Raw genomic sequence first — 24,107 nt, 5'->3', positions numbered from 1 at the left:
TTAAAATTTATTAATAAGGTCACCTATAGCACAATACCACAATGAAATTTAAGTTTAATAAAGCATCATTTCACATAAAAAACCAGTGTTGAATGTAATGAAATACCATTTTCTGGGTGAGACCCAGAGGCTCCGCGGAGCTATCCAGGCTGATACGTATATCATTAGGCTTTGGCATCAGTCAGTGTGAATGGAGTTCTAGGCCTATCCAGAGACCATGAGCCAGAACCTAGCTCCCTCAGAGAGGCACGAAGAGTAATGGCCTATAGAAATGCTTATGGGATTTTGAGCATTCTATATCTGCCATCGACCGAGACAGGCACCCAGAAAGGTAAGCACCTCAAAACAAATCCCTATTCTGGTTAAGAACGACTAAAGTATACTAACTAGTGGACAGATCTCCCCAAATGAAAACGAGTAAACACGCATGATATCACACGAGCTGTGCCGCATGTTTGTGCAGGTCCCCCCCTCCCTGGGAGGGGGAAGGGGGAGCCCCAAAGCGCAGACGATGCATGAGCAACCGACACTAAGGCACCACCCCCAGGAACATTCCCAAGCGCCTCTACATCCTCTGCAAGCCAATCCGAAGATTGCTTCAAGAGGGAAAAGAAATGCAAGACTGAAGCCAGAAAGCCATGAGCGTGCAAGTCCTCAGCCACAAGTGCAGCAGACAGGAAAGGAACCTGCACCTGAAGCCTAATCATGCCAACATCCCGCAAAAGGGCAGGAACGAAAAGACACACATTACAGTGCTCAAAGTCCTCGCCACGCCCACCCCCGGTAACCCTGGATCACGGTCAATGCCTCACGCCACTCAAGCGTGCGGGTACAGCAGAAAGTGCCCCAAGCATCCAACAACAACAACGGGCAGTCCGCAAGCCAGGATGACTCCAAAACCTCATAACGAACCCAGTATTGAGACGAAGATCCAAACCTGAAGAAAGACGGATCCATTATAGAACCATATTCCGGGTCGCGCAGGAGGTAAGCCACAATGGCCACCCGCACCTCAGTAGGCGAGATGCAGGAAGCTGGAAAACCTCTGGAAAAACTGCACCGAAGGACCTGCAAAGATACGGAACCGAACCTGGGGAGGAACAGAACCCAAATCCAACTCAAACGCAGAGGGGGGGGATGGGGAGGGGGAAGGAAAACACAACTCCTTGTAACAGTAAGACCCGCTCTGAGGGTCGGAAAACCCAGGCGGGGTCCAACGAGGCCCAAGGACCTCAAGTCAGCTCCTCCCCCAACCCCAGGAACCTCCACATAAGGCACCAGGGGCGAGTCACCCTCCAAAGCCCCGGCCTCACAAGAAAAAGCCGGAGCAGCTGAAAAAACAGGAAAGGAGGGGGCCCACTGATCAGACCCCGGTGCTACTGCACCGGGGTCTGATCAGAAGAACTTACTCGATTGCCTCTGTCGCCACCCCCGAAACTGCCCGAGCCTCAGAAACCTCTAAACCCTACCCCAACCCCAAAGCCTTCAGACGCTTAGGAGCCAGAAATTGGGAAAGGGGGGGGGGGGGGCAGAAGGGGGGGGGGCAGAAGGGGGGGGGGCAGAAGGGGGGAGGGGAAGAACAATGGGGTGTGGGCTGAACCAAGGTCGAAGAGACCAACACAGAGCAACCCTCAAACTCGCACAAGGCGAGAGGGGACCCAGGGATCGCATCCATCGGACCCTGTGTGTCCCCCACGGGGTTTCCCAGGGTCCCTAGACTGGTATCACTAAGGGTAAGTCCAGGCAGAGCACTGCTAACCGGCACCCAATGCTACCAAACAACCTGCTAAAGCTCAACCCCCGGAACGTGTCCACTCACGAGGGCGAAGCAGGGGTACCACCAAACACAAACAACCCTATTATAAAGGGGAAAAAGGAACACCAAGGCAGACCCCCCCCCCCTACTCCAGAAACCCTGCACCCAAATGTACACCCAAGACATATTACCAAAAACAGCAGCAAGGGCAGCAAACTTACGAACGTCATAGGCATGGAGATAGACCTCAGGCTGGCTAGACTGAATAACCCTGTGGACAACCCGGGAGACCCCCAAACCCTGGAACAGGGAAGAAGGGGAAACCAGATCAACCCAAAGCGCATCCCCAGCCACAGAGTCCGTGGCGTGCAAATAACTGCAGAGAGCTGCAGCCGGACACAACACATGATGCACCCCCGGCCTAACGAACCAAGCATCAACAACCCAAGGAGCCCTCTGGAAAGCAGCAGTCTCATTCTTCACCAGAAAAGAAGGAGACGGCTGCAAACGAACAAACCTACCACCAGGACCAAACGATCAGAAACCCCTGCGCCAGAGTAGAGCACGAAGCTCCCTGACCCGACCCCCAGAGGCCAATGCTAACAACAAAAGAGCCTTAGAGAAACAGTCCTGAACCAAAGAGGCCACTACAAAAACGAGGAGAGAGATAAGAGAGCACCCTGTCCAGCAACCAGGATGGCTCCAGTGGAGCATGAGCAGGCCGAAGGTGAAACACACGAAACAGCTTGCAAAACGACGCAGAACTAACATCAATACCGAAAGCAAGCTGCAGTGGCTCCGCCAGCGCCGAATGATAGGAGGCGCCAGTATTCTGCATGAGAAGATGGTCCTGGAAAAACCAAGAAAGAAAGGACAAGACAACCTTAACAGACAGCGAAGTACACCTATGAAGCAAAAGAAAAAAAAAAAAACACAAGAAGACAGCGTACCAAGGCGGAACAGAGCTGGCTGCTATGAATGGTGAAAACTAGCTGCACAGTACCCTGCACTCCTTGCCAGCGCAAACTGCCTCCTACCCTAAGGCGAGCAAGGGAGTCAGAACCCCCTAGCACACAAAGGACAACCGAAAACCGAGCAGTAAACAGCCAAGCAGAGGCAGAACCCAAGGAACTTGCAGAAGGTGGCCCCAACCCCCAAGGACAGTACTTATTGGGCATCTAGGGAAGGGAACCCTAGGCGTATGCAGCCTGAGTACTGAAGAGTTACTTCTGGCTTGTGCACCACCTTAAAGACGGCCACCACACACAAAGCACAGAGCTGAAACGAAGTCTGGAGCCATATCACATTACCTATGCCTAACGCTTCAGCCTCAGAACTAGGGTGTGGATTGCCGGCACGGGGGTCTGGGGCTCCCCTTTCCCCCTCCCAGGGAGAGGGGAGCTGCACAGACAGCGGCGCAACAACGTGTGCCATCATGCTCGTTTCTGTTTGGGGGAGTTCTGTCCACTAGTTCAGCTTATTATAGAAATTTTCACCAGAATAGGGGTTTGTTTTGGGGCGCCGATCTCTCTGGGTACCTGACCTGATCGATGCAGACATAAAACACTTCCAACTACACAGGGGGGGGAGGATATTATATAGGCCATTGCTCCTCACGCTTCTCTGAGGGGCCAGGTTCTGGCTCAAAGTCCCCGGTAGGCTCGAAGAACGCCATATACAAGACTGATGCCAGAAATCTGACATTAGCAATATCAGTGTGGATAGCTCCGGGGAGACGAAGGGTCTCCCTCCAAGAAAGGAAAAGAAAAAACTCGCAAGAGGACAATGTACCCAGAAGGAAAAGAGCCGGCCGCTATTATGGGTGAAAACTAGTTGCGCAGTACCCCGTGCCCCTACCACTGCAAAAAACTACCTCTTACCCCAGGGTAAACAAGGGTGGAAACCTCTCTCTCCCAAGTATTTTGCGGTAGGGGAAATGGGAGGGGTAGCGGTGTTGGTGTATAGGGAGGGTGAGGAGGAGGGAGGTGATATCAACCCATGCTGGCCTTAAACACATTCATATTTGCATCACTGGTTCCAAATTTTCCTTCCAAACATTTCACTTCCTCTTATGTGGCAACCAGTCAGAACCAGTTACTTACAGTCACAAGTCAGTCATGCATTTCAAGCATTCACAGTTGTGGTAGCAACCGGTTAGGCATTTACAGTCAATCAGGCTTTTACAGTCAGTAAACAACAAGAGTTTAATATCCTCCATCCATCCAATACCGCCACCATCCATCCAGTTCCCCCTTCACCATTCATCCATCCAGTCCCATCACCATTCTACTAGTCCCTATTCACCCCCCATCCATGCAGTCCCCTGAACATCCATCCAGTCCTCTCACCATCCATCTTGGGACCCATAGCATGATATATAATAACTTTTATATTAAAAAACAAAAAAGCAGAATGAAATTCTTCACAAAGAATTCAAAGCGCGGCCACAGTCGTCACTACTCACAATAGAATTGTAAACAAACTAAGAGTCCTGTGCTCTCAGCACCACATGTTTGTTTGACCCACACATGTACGAACAGACGTCATCTTCCAATTCAAATTTTATGACAAATATGATGTCGTGGTCCAAGAAATTTGTCTTCTAGGGCAGTCGTCAACCGAGGTTCCACTGTATATTCAATAATTATTATTACAAATTCCCCCAGGCACAACCAGTAATGTGGTTTGCTTGCATATACAAAAATATGGGCCATTTTGAACAGGAAGATCTTGGGTCACAAATCTACTTAGCTTTTATGATAAGACCCATTGAAATTCTACAGGAGAGAAATAGTTGGGTTATCTTGAGATGATTTCGGGGCTTAGCAACCCCCGCGGCCCAGTCCTCGACCAGGCCTCCGTGTTGTTACACACCCCCAGGAAGCAGCCTGTAGCAGCTGTCTAACTCCCAGGTACCTATTTACTGCTAGGTAGCAGAGCATCATGGTGAAAGAAACTTTCTGCCCATTTGTCTACACCTCCACCTGGGATCGAACCCGGAACCTCAGGGGCAGCCTCAGGCTGTCAGGCGACCCAGGCAGTTGATGGGACCTAAAAGGCTTTTGGCAGTCGCACAAAAGAAGTTGTTCTGGAAACGAACATGCTAGAGAGGTGACGTGGAGATTGCTGACATGGATGCAACTGTTCTAACTGCCAGAAAGATGAGGGGTGGTAATCAGAGACAATGTATCTGACTGAAGGAGTGTTACTAGCGAAGTACCACAGGGTTCAGTTTTTGCACCAGTAATGTTCGTCGTCTACATAAATGATCTACCAGAAGGAGTACAGAATTATATGAACATGTTTGTGGATGATGCCAAGCTGCTAGGGAAGATGGGAGATGTAGATGATTGTCACACCCTTCAATAGGGCCAATCAATAGCAGATTTAAGTACTGTACTATGGAAAGAAATGTGGGAGGGTGGGGTGGAGAGTAGAAGTCTCGACACAGCTGCTGCCTCGCCTGTCAATACATAATCCAGACACTTATTCACTCTGGTTTATTATATTTAAATTGCCACCAAGAGGGTATTGCAAGTGAAGCATGCAGTGACAGCTTCTATGCCTGTCTTCCCAACCTACCTGGCCACCTCTTTGCCTGTACTTCCGGTATTTTCCTGTAAAGTTGACGTGACATTTTTTGTACTTCCCGGCTTTTCCTGTAAATACAATTAAATGTTTGGATTTAAATGACATCTATTTTCTTCATGACAAAATATACTACTGTACAACTGGACAAGGTTCAGTCATGTTTTGAGAAAAACATTTGTGGTTTTTTGTGATACAAACATTGTGAAACACAGACTCAGGCTGGAGAATAAAGGTAGTAGACAATGGAGATAAAAGCAACATTGAACAGCATCATCATCGGGGAGGAAGACGTAGGACCACATTTAATAAAACCAAAATTGGATAGCATCGTCATTGGGGAGGAGGAAGTAGGTCCACACCTAATAAAAGCAACATTGGAAAGCATCGTCATCAAGGAGAATGAAGTCTACACCTAATAAAACTGCTATAGATGCAACAAAGGCTGAAGAGAAACACCAGACATAACCATGGCTAATAAAAGGAGGACACAGGGAGCTACTTTGTAATCAAACTAGAACCAACAAAATACTGGAAAAACAAGAATGCTATGATATAGAAAAAGGTAACTGCAGGAATAGGGTTTAAGACCTGAACATATTTTCACCACGCTACATTATCACTCTTCTTAAATTATACCTAACCCAACCTGACCCAGCCAAACCTAACCAAAATGAGAGAAAATATTGTATTTTATATAAGGCATACAAACCGTGTGACGACATCGTGTTGAAATAATTTTAGCCCAGTTCAGGTTTTAGATTCTACTGAAATGTAGTGCCAATATTCAAGGGAAGACAGGAAGCCCTAAACTACAGTCTGAGCCTCACTAATGTGTACACAATGCATAGCATTCATGTCTTATATTGAAGACAGGAAGCCCTAAACAACAGCCCGAGCCTCACTAACGAACACATAATGCACAGAACTCATGTCTTACATAGTGAAGGTTTTATGCCATTTAGGTCTTGGGAGCCCGGGTCGTGACCTGGTGGTTGGGTCTACCCAGGCACCACAAGACAGTCATGAAAGCCAACCCACAGAATATATTCCCAGGGAATATATTCTATATATTCCCTAGAATATATAGAAATATATTTTAGGGTCTCAGCCACTGAATTAGTTGTGTGTGGGGGGGGGGGTCACAATGTGAGCCAAAAGCCTTTTAATAGGATCAATGGAGCTGACCCCCAACCCACCCATGTTCATCACATACCCTTTCCCAATACCTTACAAAGTTGGAAGATGCTAGCCATAGCATCTGGCCTCCAACCTTTGACAGACGAGACAAGACAGACATTCTTAAACAGATTAAATTTTCCATCATGACACCTCTCACGCTTCATGATCTAGAAACATACCCCTATGTTTCTAACATACAGCAATGTCAACTCTGAACTTGCACAAGGTTTTCCGGGACAATATTTCACACACAAACCAAGAGAAATGACTGTACTGTACTATATACATTCTACTGAAGACTGTGTTGATTACTTTCATTTAGGAACAGCACAAACTAGAGATATGATGAAAATCGGCTAAGTAACCTTAGTTACACCTGGTTCACTAACATTAACATCAGACAAAAGATCGACTGTAGCGATCCTACCTTGCAAATGTTGATGAGGTGGTGGTAAAGATGGTGCTCTGGATGTGCTAAATGTAGTGGTTGAGGCAACAGCAGGACCATCAACGTCAGCAGCCAAAGCATTGATATCGTCAAGACCATCAACGTCAGCAGCCAAAGCATCAATATCCTCAAGACCATCAACGTCAGCAGCCAAAGCATCGATATCGGCAAGACCATCAACTTCATCATCCATACCGTCAACAGTGGCAGGACCATCATTTGCAGATTTTTCAGAGCAGCTCACATATTCAAATGCTGAGGGCTCATCTTGTAATGCTAATTTGCTAATTGATGATTTTCTGGTCAAGGACAAAGGTCAAAATTAGCAATAATTGCCCCTATTCTCCCCCCCCCCAATATTGAACAAACTATTGGAAAACTAAGATACTGTATTTTCAATATGTTGCAAACCTGAAGCTAGTGCTTCCCACAAAGCCTATTAATCAATCTGTTGCTAGTTTTTAATTTTTTTTTGGGGGGGGGGGGGAGGGGGGGGAAGGTGTTATATGATGAAATTGTGTGTTGTTGCTAGCTGCAGAATATTTGGAAGGTTCCATAATGCAAGAAAATAATAAATAACTAAAAACCACACACAAAAAAATGGACCAAGCTCACAAGTACCAAACCTGGATTGTATTTAGTCAGACTCTGGATAAAACTCCTAACCAGTCGATAATCAATTTCTCAGAAACTAGAGTTACACCGAGCAGGGAAACACTGTGTTGAAGTATGAACAAGTCTGCATTTCTATGGAATCGAACCTGGGTCCTGGGTTCACCAAACCTGCATCCCGGATGGGTGTCTTGAATGCCACTAAGGGAGGGGTGTCTTGAATGCCACTAAGGGAGGGGTGTCTTGAATGCCACTAAAGGGAGGGGTGTCTTGAATGCCACTAAGGGAGGGGTGTCTTGAATGCCACTAAGGGAGGGGTGTCTTGAATGCCACTAAAGGGAAGGGTGTCTTGGATGCCACTAAAGGGAGGGGTGTCTTGAATGCCACTAAAGGGAAGGGTGTCTTGGATGCCACTAAAGGGAGGGGTGTCTTGAATGCCACTAAAGGGAGGGGTGTCTTGAATGCCACTAAAGGGAGGGGTGTCTTGGATGCCACTAAAGGGAGGGGTGTCTTGAATGCCACTAAAGGGATGGGTGTCTTGAATGCCACTAAAGGGAAGGGTGTCTTGAATGCCACTAAAGGGAAGGGTGTCTTGAATGCCACTAAAGGGAAGGGTGTCTTGAATGCCACTAAAGGGAAGGGTGTCTTGAATGCCACTAAAGACTAAATGCCAAATGAATACCACCAAAAACTAAACATAGTTACAAACCTGTCCGAGATCTTCATCTTCATACTATACAATTGATGTTTCTTCTGCGTCCTCAACATGGACTGTTTAGGCTTGAATGCTTTCCTTACTAATTCACACTCTAATGCTGGATCAATTTTCCAGAGGCATAAACCTTCCTCATTTCTGGTTTCTGGGACTTTGACGAAGCATTTGTTGCAATAGAGCGTAGGACACACGGTGCTCTAAGGAAGACAAATACAATCACAGACTGCTTACTTGCCCCTGACCCAAGTTGAAATAAAGTTTATATAGGTATAATTACAGTACACACAAAGCGATGAAGTAGCTAAAGCTATTCTCACCCCATTCAATTCAATGTGTATTGAATTTATTGAATATTGTGATGTATTTACACACCATAAACAATCAACATATTACTAACCATTCTGGGTTATAAACATATGAACATCTTGTACACAAGCAATATTATACTAAATGTGATACCCTGATTACTTCACAACAAAATTCATATCATCTGAAATACTGTACAGCACCCCCAAGGAGCCTTAATAAAACAAAGCCCCTTGTAAGAAAGAAAGAATAGGCAAACCACTGATGTAATGAACTGCTTCTGTATGACTATCACTGCCTTAATTCATCTGCTATTAAGCACAATTTACACTTATTTTTAATGTATTACCATTCTTACACCTTAATCCTTAGACCGTGCAATACATACTTGAATGATTTGACAAAAAATAATTTAACATAAGTTTAATAAAACTTGCGCAAACACTTTCCAATTTTTTTTTTTTTTGCATAATCAACCAGGCAAATGCTCCAACTTTGTCTAAATGATCACAGTGTAACTTGAAAAACAAGAGAATCAAAAACAATTTTAAAATTGAGAATTCAAAACTTCACATTTTCAATTCAGAATAAAAAATATGAACTATCATTAATTGTTCATTTAATGTTATTATTCTCTCAGAATAGCATATGATCTTCATTTTCATCAAATTAGAATATAGGTTTCAGTATAGTTTACTGGAAAAAAAACCCAGCGTTGAATGTAATGAAACGCCATTTTCTGGGTGTTCCACGGAGGCTCACTGGAGCTTATCGGGCTAATGTATGTTATATTAGACCGGGACATTAGCTATGGAGTTCAGACCTACCAGGGACCAGCGCCTGAACCTGACCCCTTCAGAGAGGTTTCAGAGAGCAATGGCCCTGGAAAACCCACTTGTGGTTGGGGTTTTTCCTATCTGCCATCGACCGGGGTTAGGCACCCAGAAAGGTAGGCATAACAAAACAAACCCCACATGGTAAGAAACTTAAACAAAAAATTTAACAAAGGTAAAAACTCCCTACAATCCAAAGGAAACAAGCAAACAAGCAATTATCACAATTTACTGCTGTGCCGGTCATCCGCGCAGCCCTCCCCACCCCCAGAGGGGAAGGGGGGCCCCGAACCGAACCTCAACGCGCCGGCTGCCTTCAGCTCGAAAACTAGGCTTCAATAAAAGCGAAAAAAATGCCGACCGGTGGGAGGGAGGGTTGCCCGGGAGCCTTCGGGGCTCACCCAGAAAATGGCGTTTCATTACATTCAACACTGGTTTTCTGTGGGGAGCCCCTCCGGCTTCCCGGAGCCAACTACCCACAGACTTCCGGCTCCCCGGAGCCAATTACCCACAGACAGAAAGAGGGACATACCCAAGAGGCGGTCGTCACTCACTCCTCAACTCGAAGTCGAGACAACTGGCTTCAACCTGCGACCCAAAGCAACACAAGAACGCTGAGGAGCAGGCACGTTCATCAAATAACGGGCAGCCAGGACCCTGTTCGACTTCCAAAATCCACACGCCCGAATATGAGCCCAAGACATGTTACCAAACATGGCAGCCAAAGCTGCAAACTTCCAAATGTCATGGGTGCGAGGATAGACAGCAGGCTGGCTAGACTTAATAACCCTGCAGACAACCTGAGAGACCCGAGCCCTGGAACAGGGAACAAGGGAAACCGGATCAACCCAAAGCGCATCTCTAGCTACTCCAGCTGCGGCGCGCAGGTAACGGCAAGGAGCCGCAACCGGACACAACACATGATGCACCCCTGGCCGAATCAATCAAGCATCAATAACCCATGGACCCCACCGGAAAGCAACCGTCTTGTTCTTCGCCAGAAAAGATGGAGAAGGCTACAAGCATACAAACCTACCCCCCAGGACCAAAAGAACAGAAACCCCTGTGCTGGAGGAGAGCATGAAGTTCCCCTACCAAACCCCCAGAGGCCAATGCCAACAAAAACAAAGCCTTGGAAAAACAATCTTGAACCGAAGGGGCCACCACAAACCTAGGAGAGGAAAGATAAAGCACCCTGTCCAAGGACCAGGATGGCTTAGGCGGCGCATGAGCAGGCCCGAGGTAAAACATAGTACGAGAAAGCTTACGGAACAGGGCAGCTGTGACGACTGTCCCGAACGCTAGCTGGAGCGGCTATGCCAGCGCCGCACGATACGAAGCGACAGTATTAGGCATCAAATGACGGTCCTGAAAAAGCCAAGAAAGAAAGGACAAGACAACCAGATCCAAAAGAGAAGACAAGTTACGAAGAGCAAGAAAATGGCGAAAAGAACACCAAGAAACTTCATACTGTCGCCGAGACGAAGGTCTCAGGTGGGACACCATCAACGAAGCCACCTGATCACCATAGAAATGGTGATACACCCGCATCAAAAAGACCAGACACGAAGAACTGAGCAGAAGTTTGAACCAGCCTCGTATCGGACTAGTCCGACCTGCTGAAAAAGGCAGAGCCGTGGGAAACGCCCCGGGTTCGGACACAGAGCAAATAGCGGCAGAAACTAAGGCTGGGCCAGCCACCAAGGGGCCACAAGGACTACTCTCCCTGGAAAGGTCTCCAACCAAGCCAGAACCCGAAACAACAGCTGGACGACCGGGGGAAAGAGGTACAGGTAACCCCACCTCAACCAGTCCTGCCGAAAGGCACCCACCGTGAACGCCTCGCAGTCGGGGAAGGGCGTCACATGGACTGGGAGACGCCGAGACCATGCCAACGCGAAGAAGTCCAAGTCTGGGAGTCCGCACGTCTGGTAGATCTAACGAGACGAGTCGTCGTCGACTGTTTTTTCCGTGAACAGGGGAATGAAGCGAGACAGGCCGTCCGCCAGAATGTTGGACACTCCCCGGATATGAACCGCACGGAGAGCCGGTCGGCCGAGCGGACAGCACGCTGGATTTGTGATCCTGTGGTCCTGGGTTCGATCCCAGGCGCCGGCGAGAAACAATGGGCAGTTTCTTTCACCCTATGCCCCCTGTTACCTAGCAGTAAAATAGGTACCTGGGTGTTAGTCAGCTGTCACGGGCTGCTTCCTGGGGGTGGAGGCCTGGTCGAGGACCGGGCCGCGGGGACACTAAAAAGCCCCGAAATCATCTCAAGATAACCCCAAGAATCCAGCAGAAGAACCACTCGAAGAGACCAACCCCAAAGAGGCAAGGACCGAAGAGAACCCCCGCATTTCAGGCAATGAACCACTGCAGAACAGTCCGAATGGAGCCGGTTGGTCGATCCCCGAGCGACTCGAACCCTCCGAAGAGCGAACCACACTGCCGCGAACTCCTGAACCGTGCTGTGAGCCCGACGGATGGACGGACCCCACCGTCCCAAGCCGGCCTGATGAGCACTGGGCACAAAGCTCCAGCCGAGAGACGACACATCCGTGAACACATCGAGCGAAGGCTTGGGAAGGCGCCAAGACACCGAACTCCGAAAACCCTGAAGAGGAAGCCGGTGACGCACAAACTGACACAAGGCCCCCGGAGGACGAACCCAATGATCGCGAGAGAGGCGGAACGGCCGTTGCCTTAGGAACCAAAACAAACGCCAAACCCGACCAGGCAGGTAGACTAGCACGGCGAAGTTCAGACTCCCGCACAACCGCTCGAGCAACCGCCGAGTGACCCGGGACCCCCCTCAAAAACAGCCGACGGCGGGACCGCAGCAACGCCTCTGGAGGGTGAGACAAGGAAGCGGTCCGAGAATCCCAAACAAGATCCAGTCAGGTCCGAACCTGGGACAGAACCACATGGGACTTCCTCCCGTTCACCAGGAACCCGAACCTGGCAAGCTGGGAAAGAACCATATCTCTGGCGAGCAGACAAGCTGACCGACTGACAGCCCACACCAACCAGTCGTCGAGGTAGGCCAAAACCAGAATCTCTAGAAGACGCAGACGGGTCACCACAACCCGGGTCAGACGCGTGAAAATGTAAGGTGTCAGATTCAAGCCAAAAGGTAGGCAGCGAAAGCGGTAAGCGTGACGCCCCACCACGAAACCTAACCAGTCCCTGAACCCTGGATGAATAGGAACGTGCTATTAAGCATCCTTGAGGTCCAGGGACACAATTCAGGCACCCGGCTCCAACAGAAGCTGGACCCGAGACAGAGTAGTCATCCAAAAGATGGGGCAAGGAATTCAGGGGTTCAGACGGGACAAGTCGAGAATCAACCTCAGATCCACAGAGTCCCGTTTTGGCACTGGAAACAGGCGGGAAACCCACCTGAGGGACGGAGTCGTTTCGACCACGCCCAAGCGCACCCACTCCAAGATGACTTGACGAAGCGCAGAAAAAGAAACCTGCCCTGTTAACCCCAAACCCCTCAAAGGAGGACAGGCCGCCCAACGCCACCTCAGGTGGATGACACAACTGAAAAGGCCCACAAATCGTGGCATTAAGCCTGGGCAAACAGAGCGAGCCTCCCCCCTATCGACCTATTGAGCAGGGGCGAAAGGGTCGACACCCCTTACGAGAACCCAAACGTCGAACAGGGCGAACACCGCGCCGAGCAGACGACGCCGGCACCAAAGAGAACGTCGGCTCAGAAACTAGCACCAATGGCCCACCTCGACCAGCGGAACCCGGAACCCTGGCACGACCCCTCCAAGACTGCCGAGAATGACCGCCCTGGAGAACCAACAAGTCTGACATAGGACGACAACTAGACGAAGCTGCTTGTAGAAACTGTGAGATCGCAACCTCTGCAAACAGCAACGGACAAAACGGAGACGAGAACCTAAGAGCCAGGGCCCAAGTGGATTCCAATGAGAGGGCAAGCACAGCCTGATGGTACGCGAGGCGAGAAGCAAAAAACAGACACAGCTTTCTTCAGGATGGGCGCAAAGATCTTCAACAGTGCAGCCGACGCCCTAGCTACAGAAGTCAGCGCCCCAGATGAAGGCCCTTCACTTAACGCTTCCACATCCTCCTCAAGCCAGGCAGAAGACAGCTCGAGAAGGGAAAAGAAATGCAATACCGAAGCCAAATGCCCATGGGCGCGCAAATCCTTCGCAACCAACGAAGCCGGAAGAGGAGCCTGCACGTGAAGCTGGAAAAGGCCAACATCCCGAGACAGCACGGGGGCGAACAAGCATGCACTAAGGTGCTCAAACTCGCCCCCCCCCCCCCCAGGTAAACCTGCATAAATGTAGAAGTTTCACACCAATCAAGCGTGCGGGTCCGACAGAACCCATGCCATGTCCCCAACGAAAAGAAAGTGCAGTCTGCCAGCCAGGAAGATGCCGGAACCTCCAAACGCAGCCAAAATCGGGTAGAAGAACCGAACTCAAACGAGGATGGATAGAGGCATAAACCAGGTCTCGCAAGAGGTATGCAGCAAAAGCCTCCCGAGCCTCCTTCGCTGAGATACGGGAAGTAGAAAAACTCTGGAAAGATGGAGCTGAGGTACCCAAAGGAGCCCGGAACTGAACCCAGGGAGGAGCCGAACCCAAATCATACTCATACAGGGAAGGGGGGGGGGGGTAAGAAAACTCCTCACCCTGCAACAATAAACCCTGCGAGGAAGGCAAAAGCACACAAGCAGGGTCAAAGGGGGCCCCAGACCCCCAGGTCGACTCCTCCCAGTGCAGTGAGGTTCGGGGCCCCCCTCCCCCTCTCGGGGTGGGGAGGGCTGCGCGGACGACCGGCACGGCAGTAAATTGTGATAATTGCTTGTTTGCTTGTTTCCTTTGGATTGTAGGGAGTTTCTACCTTTGTTCGTTTTTTGTTTTAGTTTCTTACCATGTGGGGTTTGTTTTGTTATGCCTACCTTTCTGGGTGCCTAACCCTGGTCGATGGCAGATAAGGAAAACCCAACCACAAGGGGGGTTTTCCAGGGCCATCGCTCCCTGAAACCTCTCTGAAGGGTCCCTGGTAGGTCTGAACTCCATAGCTAATGTTCCAGTCTAATATAACATACATTATCCCGATAAGCTCCAGGGGAAGCTGTAGGGGCTCCCCACAGAAAAATAGTCAATAGGGCATTTGAAATATGCGGCAAACTTAGACCAAAAAATATATAACTCCAAATGTATAAAGTTTATGAAAAATCCATTCTGGTGGGATTGTAGAACAGACAACCGAGCACACAATATATCAAAATAGTGAGAATTGGTTAATAACTGGAATTTTAGAAGCCACTCAAAGTTGAAACTCTGGTTTCAGAGATAATTGAAGTTGAAGTTATCAACAATGAATAAAGGTAGTTTTAATTCGTTAATTTAATTGTATGTTTTAATTAACATTATTTTGCATTCATACTCGAATATGTGAAAGTTGTCGGTCAATGTGTGTTGAAATAAAGTAAAAAAAAATTACCCCCCCAAAAAACACAAAATATAGGGATAATTATAATGATTTAGGGGATATATTTAGGTGTATACTATATATATAAGTAAATAAGCCCTAATATGGTCCCTAATCATCAAAAAACCTAAAGAGACAAAGAAAATAGAGTTTGAAATCAGAGAAAAAAAATCAGCCCAAAAAAATTAAAAGTACCAAGTTGTGTGAGTTGTGACTGACTTATTTGTTGACCAATTTCATTCTATCTTCACATAGTTATGAAAACATGTGCATTCTCCAGGATGTAAACATTACAACAAAATCACATAATAAACAAAGGAGGAAAAAACTAAAATCTTAAAAAAAAAAAATTCCCTAAAAAAAAATATTTTTGAAATATTTTATGAAAGTAACATATTAACATTGGACACTGTATTTATATGATATATAACAAAATAGATCATATTAACATAGTTATTCATTATGTTTTGTGTTATTATGTATTACTCGGCAATGATATAAAGGCATCAACTGCATATCCACTTTGTGGACACTTCTTAATACTGTAATACTGTAATTCTTCTTTGAGCGTCGGACAGGTACAGACATCTCTATTACTGCATAATCCTTCAGTTCCAGTTATTAGGAGCTGTCCTCCTTATCAATAAAACGTTCTTATTTTTCAAAAATTTGTCTAAAATCAATTTCTGAAAATATTTTGATGAAAGTTTCACAACACTGAAGCCAATAAATTAGAGATTTCTTTAACATTTTTAAGTTATTTTTACATAATTTAAATATTTTTCGCTATTATGCCCCCCTATATTTGCGGTAATATGCACAGTCTAAGGGTTAAGCCAGAAATATTTGAAAGCTACAGATACAATTACTATAAAGTATTCAGAAGGATTAAGTTGTACAATAGAGCCTGCACATATAAGACTTTCTGGGCTTCTTTCTCTTTTCTAGCTTTTTCTATTTCCCCTTGAGACTCACTGAATGATTTTCTCACAAGAAACCTGTCCTATGATCCCCTCTAATCTATGATCCCCTCACCAGATTTTGGCCATGTTTTGATAGGTCTGCACAAGTTCAGAGGCCTGGTAGTTTTGCAGTCGTTTCTATGATATTACAGCCAACCGAGTGGGCACCATTGGCTGTTTTTGCCGGCATCTGAAAATGTTTCTAAAGGGAGACATAGAATTGTCTTTCAACATGTTGATAATATGGGTTGCCACAGTTTTGTCAGGGAGATATTTTTCAAGAAAACATTGCACTTCCCCATTTGTCACACATTCCTTTTATTAGAGAACTGGAGTTAAGCATACCAAACTCGGCAGCAAGTACAGACACACAAACACAACTTTCATATTTTGCTACAAGTTTGTTTTTCATTTCTATTGTGGGTCTAATTTTCTGTTCATTTGTCCCTTATCACCGACTTTCATAAGTGCTATGGTGACTTATTTATGCTAAGAATATAAAAAACCAGCATTGAATGTAATGAAACACCATTTTCTGGGAGAATCCCAGAGGCTCCCCGGAGCTTCCGGGGCTCACCACAGAAATATCAAAGATGTTGACCAACTGGTCAACACCCAAGAAAACACAAAGTTTACAGGGATGTTTAGTAGGGGTTGTGCACTGAACAACACTACTGGGAACAGACTTGTCTGTTACACGTGTTTACATTTGAGTGCCGAGCAAATGGTTGATCAAGTATGAACAAAGCGTTCGAATGCCGAACTGTTTGAGTACCAAGGTTCTTCTGTAAATATGCACTAGTTTGTACATTATATTATTTAAACTCACTCACTCCCCCCTCTCACACACACCCCCCTCTCACACACTCCCCCCCTCTCACACACACACCCCCTCTCACACACACACCCCCTCTCACACACACCCCTGACACCTGAAAAAGGTGACACCCCTAGGGTCAACACTTGCAGCAGAGGAGCTCCAGCATATTTCAACAATCCTAAGTATTGTAGTACAGGTTGATGGTAGTGAGTGGTGTCCCACAGAACATAAAGGTATAGTGCTCTTGAAAAATAGGTGAGATAACAGGAAAGTGCTAAGGGAAGTGAAGAATCGGATGAGAAAAAGTTGCCCTAGTGTTTACAGTGCAGAGAAGAACATTCAAGATGGCCACTGGCAAGAGGAAAAACAAAACAGAGCTTGATTTTGAGGGATTCAATGAAGAAAGCATTGATATTAGTAGTCTACATAACAAGTTGGTAAATTTAGATACTATAGTGAACTCTCATGTAGAAATAATTAGTAAATTGAAAGAAAGTAATGACCATTTGAATAGCAAAGTTTTATGTCTTGAGGGTTTAGTGAAAGACTTGCGCAAGGATAAGAATCAATTGGAAACAAATTGCAAAGCCATGGAAGAAGAAAATAAACTCTTAAAAATAGCTTTGGAAGAAGTTAAAGTAAATTTAAACATAAATGACTACAATAGGTTAGGCAAGGAAATTCAACAGGAGAAACAGCTTTTGTCAGCACAGATGGAGGAAGTTACACAGGGAATAGAACAGTGCAAGAAAGATATGCAACTCACTTATGCACAAGTGGCCAAGGAGAAGGAAAAAATAGAAGAAGCAGTAAAGGAAGTCAAACACTGCAGCAACCAAGATAAAACAAACATTAGGCTAGAAGTGAGGAAAGAATTGGCATCTAACCCGAAGTTGGTGCAAAACACAGTTGATCGGAGTAAGTCCCTGATCATTTTTGGCTGCAAAGAAAAGGCGATAACATCTAGGTCAGAAAGAGCTGTAGAAGAAGCTAAAGTAGTAGATAAAATTGTTGGCCTCGTGGAAGGTCTTACAAACAGAGAGAATGTGTGCGACTACAGGAGAATAGGCAGGTACGTAAAAGGGAAAGATCGACCTTTGAGGATCACCCTAAACGGTGCCAAACAGATGGAAGAAGTACTAAGGAATGCTAGAAAATTGCAAAGGGATGAGGATGGGAAAGGGTGGTCGTTAAGACGAGATCTTTCAAAAGAAGATAGAGAGAAGCTGAAACTGAACCTCGCCGAGGCAAAACATTTAAATGAGAGCAGGAATGAAGAAGAAATAAATTCTTTTTTCTACAAAGTGATAGGGGTAGGCAAACCAGTAAAGTGGTACATAAAAGCAAACCAACAAAATCAATAGAGAGAGGGGGAGTGAAGAATAAGGAGAGGGGGAACAAGTTCCTGAAGATTGCATACACCAACATAGATGGAGTGAGATCGAAGATACTGGAGTTAAGTGATGTAATACAGCTGCAGACACCAGACATTGTTGCACTCACGGAGACAAAACTTGAAGATGTAATTTTAAATGAGGTCATATTCCCAAGGGGCTACTCAATTTGGAGACGGGACAGAAAAATTAGGAAAGGCGGTGGCGTTACTGTGCTGGTAAAAGAACACCTAAAGGTGAAGGAAATAATGACTGCCAATCCACAAGAAGTTGACATAATAGCACTAGAGATCTGCTATGAGGATGATAAACTAATGATGATAAATGCATATAGTCCACCGCCAAGCAGCACATGGTCAAAGGAGGAGCTAGATAGTAAACGTGAAGGTCTTATAACAATAATGAGAGAGATTATAGCGAGAGCGGATAACGATAGATCACGACTGTTGATAGTCGGTGACTTCAACTTGAAATCCATAGACTGGGAAGCATATGAAGCTAAAACAGAAGATTTTTGGACCTGTAAATTTGTAGACCTCATCCTGGAAACATTCTTGTATCAACATGTTAAACAAGCTACGAGGATGAGGGAAGGGGACGTTCCCTCCATGCTAGATTTGATATTTACCAGGAAGGAGGAAGAGATATTTGACATTCAGTACCTTCCTCCCTTGGGTAAAAGTGACCATGTCTTTTTGGGAATAAAGTATGCAATGCGTTATAAGCTGGAAGAAAATAAGGAGGTTGAAGCAGTTGAAAAACCAGACTTCAGGAGAGGACATTATGGTGACCTTAGATATTTTTTTAGTGAGTATAATTGGACAGACTTGATGCTAGGCAAGGAAGTGAATGAGATGTATGGCAAGTTTTGTGAAATATATGATAAAGGCACAAAAAAAATTTATACCAAAACAGAGATGCAGGACCAGAAAACAGGATTGGTTCGACAGAAATTGTGAGAGGGCAAGAGACCAAAAGACACAAAAATGGAATCAGTATAGGAAGAGGCCAAACCCCCAAACATACCAGCGATACAAAGATGCGAGAAACAATTATACAGCAGTAAGGAGAGAGGCAGAAAGAAATTTTGAAAAAGGGATAGCAGATAAATGTAAAACAGAACCGGGCCTATTCTACAAATTCATAAACAACAAATTGCAGGTAAAGGATAATATCCAGAGGTTGGAAATGGGAAACAGATTCACGGAAAATGAAAAGGAAATGTGTGAAACATTAAATGAAAAGTTCCAAAGTGTGTTTGTACAAAATGAAATCTTCAGAGAACCAGACACAATAAGAATTCCAGAGAACAACATAGAGCGGATAGAGGTGTCCAGAGATGAAGTGGAAAATATGCTAAAGGAGCTCGGGAGGAACAAAGCAGCTGGCCCAGATGGCGTTTCACCATGGGTTCTGAGAGAATGTGCATCTGAGCTCAGCATTCCACTTCACCTGATCTTTCAGGCATCCCTGTGTACAGGAATCGTAGCAGACGTGTGGAAACAGGCTAACATAGTTCCAATCTACAAAAGTGGCAGCAGGGAAGACCCCCTCAATTATAGACCTGTATCATTGACAAGTGTAATAGTGAAAGTATTGGAAAAGCTAATCAAAACTAAATGGGTAGAACACCTGGAGAGAAATGATATAATATCAGACAGACAGTATGGTTTTCGATCAGGAAGATCCTGTGTATCGAATTTACTCAGTTTCTATGATCGGGCCACAGAGATATTACAGGAAAGAGATGGCTGGGTTGACTGCATCTATCTGGACCTAAAAAAGGCTTTCGACAGAGTTCCACATAAGAGGTTGTTCTGGAAACTGGAAAATATTGGAGGGGTGACAGGTAAGCTTCTATCATGGATGAAAAATTTTCTGACTGATAGAAAAATGAGGGCAGTAATCAGAGGCAATGTATCGGAATGGAGAAATGTCACAAGTGGAGTACCACAGGGTTCAGTTCTTGCACCAGTGATGTTTATTGTGTACATAAATGATCTACCAGTTGGTATACAGAATTATATGAACATGTTTGCTGATGATGCTAAGATAATAGGAAGGATAAGAAATTTAGATGATTGTCATGCCCTTCAAGAAGACCTGGACAAAATAAGTATATGGAGCACCACTTGGCAAATGGAATTTAATGTTAATAAATGTCATGTTATGGAATGTGGAATAGGAGAACATAGACCCCACACAACCTATATATTATGTGAGAAATCTTTAAAGAATTCTGATAAAGAAAGAGATCTAGGAGTGGTTCTAGATAGAAAACTATCACCTGAGGACCACATTAAGAATATTGTGCAAGGAGCCTATGCAATGCTTTCTAACTTCAGAATTGCATTTAAATACATGGATGGCGATATACTAAAGAAATTGTTCATGACTTTTGTTAGGCCAAAGCTAGAATATGCAGCTGTTGTGTGGTGCCCATATCTTAAGAAGCACATCAACAAACTGGAAAAGGTGCAAAAACATGCTACTAAGTGGCTCCCAGAACTGAAGGGCAAGAGCTACGAGGAGAGGTTAGAAGCATTAAATATGCCAAAACTAGAAGACAGAAGAAAAAGAGGTGATATGATCACTACGTACAAAATAGTAACAGGAATTGATAAAATCGACAGGGAAGACTTCCTGAGACCTGGAACTTCAAGAACAAGAGGCCATAGATTTAAACTAGCTAAACACAGATGCCGAAGAAATATAAGAAAATTCACCTTCGCAAATAGAGTGGTAGACGGTTGGAACAAGTTAAGTGAGAAGGTGGTGGAGGCCAAGACCGTCAGTAGTTTCAAAGCGTTATATGACAAAGAGTGCTGGGAAGACGGGACACCACGAGCGTAGCTCTCATCCTGTAACTACACTTAGGTAATTACACTTAGGTAATTACACACCCCCTCTCACACACACACCCCCTCTCACACACACACCCCCTCTCACCCCCCCCCCCAACACACACAAACCATTACGAACCCGACATCCTCATCGGAGCAGGGAGTAGTGACTTCAGTGCCATCTGTGAGTCTGCTCTCTAACTCCCATGCTATCGGACACCATACAAACAGCACCATCTGGTGGTAGTAATCTGATAGCAGCAAATGGCTCCAGTTTCGTGCCTTGGACAGCCAGAGAGGTCATTGTGGGCGACCTCTGGTGAGGTGGCGAATCAAGACCAGCGCCACCTAGATTGTGCTACAGAGCACAATGTCAATGCCCGAGTGAGTTAGTGTTGCTTCCTGGTTTCTCCAATACCCTATAACTGATGACATGTCTGTATCCACAGAAGTGATGTGGGGCAGCAGTGGTACTGAGGATGGCAGTCTACCTTGGGCAGCCTAAACTCTCTCAACTTAGTCCCACCTGATGATTAAGTGAGCTGCCGCCGACCAAGAACAGTGTGGTTTCTGCTAGTGGAGTAGCAGTGGAAGAATTCGGCGTATCTCGGGACTGGCTAAGGTGAGAGACAACCGACAGTGCGGTGCCTGTTGAGAAACATTACTAGCCCGTCGCTAAAGGCTCCTGCCAGGGGGTGCGATACCCCTGTATGTGTCTGTGTAGTGGCCCCAATCAGTGAGTGGCTGAGGTTCTTTGCCAGCACTTGGCTGGAGATTGGTTGTGGGCAGAGAGGCACCTCGTGATACTGCCGACAGGCTGGCCCACAGCAAAGGTAGACTCGCCAGTGTTTCCCAGTACTGTGTGTTGGGGAAACACGAAGATTGACGAAAGCTGCATTGTGTTAGCGTTGTGGAGTGCCCATTGTCCTTTGTGACAGTAACATTTGTAAATACATCTACGTGCAGTAATATTTCATTTTTATGTTTCTATTTAAGGTGATGGGAATATATTGATAAAGGAATCAGTGTTGTGTTAATCCCCCCCCCCCTTTTTATTTATTGCATTACCTAATCAACTCCTTGAAAGCCACTACCAACTTGGGGTCAGATACTATTACTTAGGTTCATCCATCAAGAACCCGGTTACGACCTATAGTGGCCGTAAAACTCCCTCCCCCCCCCTCACACTCTCCCCCACCATCTTTCTCACACTCCCCTCCCCCTTTCTCACACTCTCTCTCACACTCCTCCACACTCTCTCACACTCCGCCACACTCTCACACTCCCCCACACTCTCTCACACACTCCCCCACACTCTCTCACACTGCCCCCTTCTCTCACACTTCCCCCCCCCCTTTCTCACACTCCCCCACACTCTCTCTCACACTCCTCCACACTCTCTCACACTCCGCCACACTCTCACACTCCCCCACACTCTCTCTCACACACTCCCCCACACTCTCTCACACTGCCCCCTTCTCTCACACTCCCCCCCCCTTTCTCACACTCCCCCACACTCTCACACTCCCCCACACTCTCACACTCCCCCACACTCTCTTTAGGCTTATATCAAGGTAATCCCCGAGTCTGAAATATTGACCTTCCCCAGAAACCAACCCCACAACAGTTGCCTAACTCCCAGGGTACCTATTTAATGCTAGGGTGAACAGGGGTACGAGGTGACAGGAAACATGCCAAACCATTTCGGCCACTGAGGTTGATCTCAGGTCTTCATGATCCCCCTCACCTCTATGAGCACACCAGATTCTGGTCCTGTTTTGACAGGCCTGCATAAGTTCAGAAACCTGGTAGTTTTGCAGTCATTTCTATGGTACCACAGCTAACCCAATGGGCACCGTTGGCTGAAAGCGACAGACATTACATAGTAAACAGTATGTAACGTCGGTCACTTTCAACCAGTAATGCCCTCTGGGAATATACCTGGAAGCTATCAAGGGCAAACACTGTACACAACAATTATTTCATTACCCTCAGGAAATTATTATTTTTTATGAAGTACGGGTAGTGCTTCATGATGTAATCATGTATACCCCTCGCAGTCCTTTGTTTGTTCGGGGCATTAGCAATTGCCTGAACACACAGCTGCCAGTAGACATATGGAGGTTTTCTCGATTCATTCTGGGGATAAGAAAAAATAAAAAACAAGTAAGTACCTCAATCAAATTTATATTTTACCAAATCTAGATCTGTTTTAGGTGTAAGGTAAAAACCTATTGATTTCATCAAAACCGATTTCAAGAATTTAATTAATCATCACCGATATTTTTTCAACGTTTAATATAACTACAGATAAATATTTGTTTGACCAGACCACACATTACGAGAAGGGACAATGACGTTTCGGTCCGTCCTGGACCATTCTCAAGTCGATTGCGATGAGGGATTGTTGTTGTTGTCTCAGATTTAGCTACTCAGAACGAAGTGTCCATGTAGCACGGGCTATTGTGAGCCCGTAATTGAGTTAGTTGGGATGAGGGAGTTGAAGCCGGCAATAAATAGGCAAGAGAGAGGTGAGGAACAAGGCAAAAGGTACGAATGGTAAGGTGTAGTAGAGGGGATAGTAGTAGGAATAAGAAGAGGAGAGCAAAGGAACGTTACGTTCCCTTGCTATCCTCTTCTTATTCCTTTTACTATCCCCTTCTCATTCGGTGGTTATAATAGGAGCTGCCTCATATGGGCCAATGGACCTTCTGCAGTTCTTATTCCTACTACTATCCCCTCTACTACACCTTACCGTTCGTACCTTTTGCCTTGTTCCTCACCTCTCTCTTGCCTATTTATTGCCGGCTTCAACTCCCTCATCCCAACTAACTCAATTACGGGCTCACAATAGCCCGTGCTACATGGACACTTCGTTCTGAGTAGCTAAATCTGAGACAACAACAACAATCCCTCATCGCAATCGACTTGAGAATGGTCCAGGACAGACCCAAACGTCGTCGTCCCCTCACCTTCTAGTGTGTGGGAGAGAGTGGGGGTGTACTGTATTCAACGTAAAAGTATTGCCAAGAGATTATGCTTCCCAATCCTGATAAGGAGATTAATGTGCAGTTCTTACGACAACATATGATGAGCCTTTATTTACTCGATTAGCAACATCAACATTTAGTGGCCATGGAAGCAAATTGCTCAAGCAAGGAAGAGGG

General features: G+C 45.9%; 1 protein-coding gene across 6 annotated transcripts in view; it reads right to left on the bottom strand.

The window, feature by feature from the left end:
• The window catches only part of LOC123764483 (uncharacterized), a 126,832-nt gene that overhangs the window by 89,791 nt on the left and 12,934 nt on the right, over positions 1–24,107 (bottom strand). For all 6 annotated transcript variants that reach the window (XM_069337969.1, XM_069337974.1, XM_069337987.1 and 3 more), the window contains exons 4-7: positions 22,930–23,079; positions 8,296–8,498; positions 6,954–7,273; positions 5,339–5,415 (exon numbers count right to left, since the gene is read on the bottom strand). In XM_069337969.1, the coding sequence (XP_069194070.1) occupies positions 5,339–5,415; positions 6,954–7,273; positions 8,296–8,498; positions 22,930–23,079 (750 nt within the window). The remainder of the gene's footprint in view (positions 1–5,338; positions 5,416–6,953; positions 7,274–8,295; positions 8,499–22,929; positions 23,080–24,107) is intronic.

This window comes from Procambarus clarkii, chromosome 5 (genome assembly GCF_040958095.1).
Source record: "Procambarus clarkii isolate CNS0578487 chromosome 5, FALCON_Pclarkii_2.0, whole genome shotgun sequence".
Lineage (NCBI taxonomy): Eukaryota > Metazoa > Arthropoda > Malacostraca > Decapoda > Cambaridae > Procambarus > Procambarus clarkii.
This window is presented reverse-complemented; position numbering and strand designations above follow the sequence as displayed.